Source organism: Ranitomeya variabilis, chromosome 4, assembly GCF_051348905.1.
Source record: "Ranitomeya variabilis isolate aRanVar5 chromosome 4, aRanVar5.hap1, whole genome shotgun sequence".
In the NCBI taxonomy this organism is placed as follows: domain Eukaryota; kingdom Metazoa; phylum Chordata; class Amphibia; order Anura; family Dendrobatidae; genus Ranitomeya; species Ranitomeya variabilis.
The window spans coordinates 72,118,470-72,121,489 of NC_135235.1; the positions used below are offsets into that span (position 1 = coordinate 72,118,470).

General features: G+C 39.6%; 1 protein-coding gene across 1 annotated transcript; it reads left to right on the forward strand.

The window, feature by feature from the left end:
* Positions 1 to 711: 711 nt before the first annotated feature.
* On the forward strand, positions 712 to 1,927 carry LOC143769813 (uncharacterized). Its single transcript, XM_077258716.1, has 3 exons — positions 712 to 782; positions 1,213 to 1,292; positions 1,393 to 1,927. The coding sequence occupies exons 1-3, from the start codon at positions 749 to 751 to the stop codon at positions 1,789 to 1,791; spliced, it is 513 nt and encodes a 170-aa protein (XP_077114831.1). The 5' UTR covers positions 712 to 748; the 3' UTR covers positions 1,792 to 1,927.
* Positions 1,928 to 3,020: the final 1,093 nt, after the last annotated feature.

Sequence of the window (3,020 nt, forward strand, 5' to 3'; positions counted from 1 at the left end):
GAGTTACATATAGTAAAATTCACTATAGTGCAATAATACCGTCATGTCCCTTTAAATTATCAGTGACTTCTGTCACCATGGCAATAAACAACCAGTAGGATTGTTAGATTTAAATTTGAAAAAGCACAAACGTCAGTTATTTTCAGTCTGTTCTATCTCAGCGGAGAGTGAAGACGGACACCTGCAGCCACTGCGACATTTCAGGTATAAACCTGTAATATAATATAAGTGATGGCTGATTTATCTCATCACATATTCATACAGAATAACCCGAGATGTTCTGTTACTAATTGTTCATATTTACCCCAACACTTCACATACAGACATGTACAAGATGAGGAGTCGGCGGCTGATACTCCGCTGTCTCCACTTCTCACATCTTATTGGATGGGTCCAATATTTAACATCAGCTCCGTCCTCCATAGAGAACGGCGCCTGCAGAGCGGAGAAGGGACCGAAGTCGTTTATTCCGAATATTCCTCCATTAAATAAAGTGCTCCATATACAGCACAGAATAATGGGGATGGGCAGATATTGGGTGTATAACAGTCATATCCTGCACATTGCCCAATGTTGCCTTTGCCCCGGCAATGCCTCCTAAACACACAGACGGTGTTTCCCAAAGTTTCCAGTAACAGCACACCCTAGTCAATGGCATCTGCCCAAATGGCCAAAACCTATTCTGACTGTTCTGATATTTTACAGGATTTTGATAGATTTCGACACGAGCGAAGACCACAGCGAGACCATGTGGACCGGACCTTCATCCTGCGCTGGATCAGGTGAGATTCCTCACACTGTTAGGAGAACATTCTCTGTCCTGTGGTCAGACGGCTCCCAACGGCTTCACCTTTCTTTATCTTTGGGAGGTGTCAGGTTTCCAGTAATTTGGGGGGTAACTATAGAACTGCAGATATTTGCTGTAAAAAATACCAGAAAGCTAAACTGATTCCCAACAGAGGTTGACATCGCCGGTCTGAGTAGAACGTGAGCTTCATAGGTAGACAGGGGAATCCTATCACTGGCCATGAAGGCTATAGAATGATTGCATCTTCCATGTACAAAACACATTTTTCTATCTTCTTCTTACTGACAGTTCTGTTCCTAGAATTTAGCGGGATGGTTAGCAATATGGCGATCAGTAGTGCCGCTCTGTCACATCCTCTCTGTATGGGTATGGGTGATCCTAATATTTGGTTCTTTTCTCTTCAGTTGATATCACACCGGAGGAGGCATTCAGAAGACTGGCCTTCTGTATGAAGTTTCTGCCGTCACCCCTCTACAAGATGGAGGTTAGTGAGAAGACGACTATACCGCTGTCTTTAATTTTACAAGGGTGTATAGGAATGTCTTATTACTGTACATGAGTAACTTAATCTGCTGTCTTCTTAGCGCCTCATGCCGACCAGTCCAGAAGCCCAGAAGAAATTTACAGCAAAGCATGAATATGAAGAACAGCCTGCACCATCCATGAAGACCCAGATCACAGAACAAGAAGCAAGGGCAATGCGGGCTAAAATACTGTGTATGGACCTGGATGAAGAGCAGAGAACCCCAAACGAAGAAAGGAAGAAAAAAAAGGTCAAAATCACAATTAAGATCGGCGCCGGAAGAAAGACCACAACAGAGGCAAGAAGAAGCAGCAGGACAGAGGCCAGAAGAAGCAGCAGGACAGAGGCCAGAAGAAGCAGCAGGACCACGCAGTGCCACATCCTCCAATATGTTAACCAGTATTTGAGAGGAAAGAAGAACATCATCTGGACAATCCTGCTAGGACCTCTCAGCCGATAACATCATATACGGCAAATACTGGGAGGTAAGTATAAAAAAAGAATAGTAATAAGAGCGGTAAAATATTAGAGCAGCAGTATATTAATAGTAGTAGGCAAAACTTTAATATTAGCTATTCACAGTAGTAACAAAAAGTAGTAAAAATAGTAAAAAATAGTAGGAATAAAAATGTAAAAGTAATAATAGTAGTTATAACAGCAGGTTTGATCTAGCAGTAAGTAACATAGGGACCTTATTATTGGTAGCGGCGTAGCATTCATAATAATTAATAACAATATAAACAATTAGTTACAGTAGTATAAATAAGATATAGAGAAGTAGTTGTCATAACAAGGTAGCCAGCTATACACATTTTAATAGAAATAGGCGGCTTGATCCAGGGTTCTAGGACTGATCGCCTTTTCCCGGGGTCAAGAAGGAATTTTTCCCTTCAGACACAGATTGGCTGAAAGTGTCTAAGGTTTTTTTGCCTTCTTCTGGATCAAAAGCATATACATAGTATAGTAGTAATATTTATAGTAGAAAAGGTACAATAGTCTTTTTATAGTTATAACAAAATAATGATTAAAGCTGCAATGGTAGAATATTTATAATAAGGAAGAAAAAGGACAAAAATCAGTTATTAAATTAGTATTTTAATAATAAGCATATAGTAATGATTTTAGTTTTAATATTAGAATAAACATAACTTAGAATAGAAACAATAATAATAATACATAAATAACAATAGATAATGTGGGAGGATAATAATAACCATAGTATTAGTAGTAGGGTTTGATCCAGGGTTCTAGGACTGATCGCCTTTTCCCAGGGTCAAGAAGGAATTTTTTCCCTGAGTCACAAATTGGCTGAGTGTGTCCAGGGTTTTTTGCCTTCTTCTGGATCAACAACTTTAGACATAGGAGCTTTATTTATACCGGTTAGTGTAGTGTTAGTGTAGGTCCCATCTGAAGAGGTCGCCTTGTCGTTGGCAGATGGGCTCGCACAATTTGATCAAAATGTGCGCTAAGAACCTCACATTTCTAGGAGCTGTGTAATAAATATGGCCGTTTACATATTTGCGCTGGCAGCATTTTGTTGCCTCTTTTCTTTCTTGCTTTCGCATTGCAACTACAGCAGCTGTTCCTGCACATTTATTTCAGTTTGTTTGTGTTAGTTTACTTTCTTTCTGGAGTAACACCTTTAGACATTATGATCTTACAACTAGTTAGTAATAATTTAAGTACGGA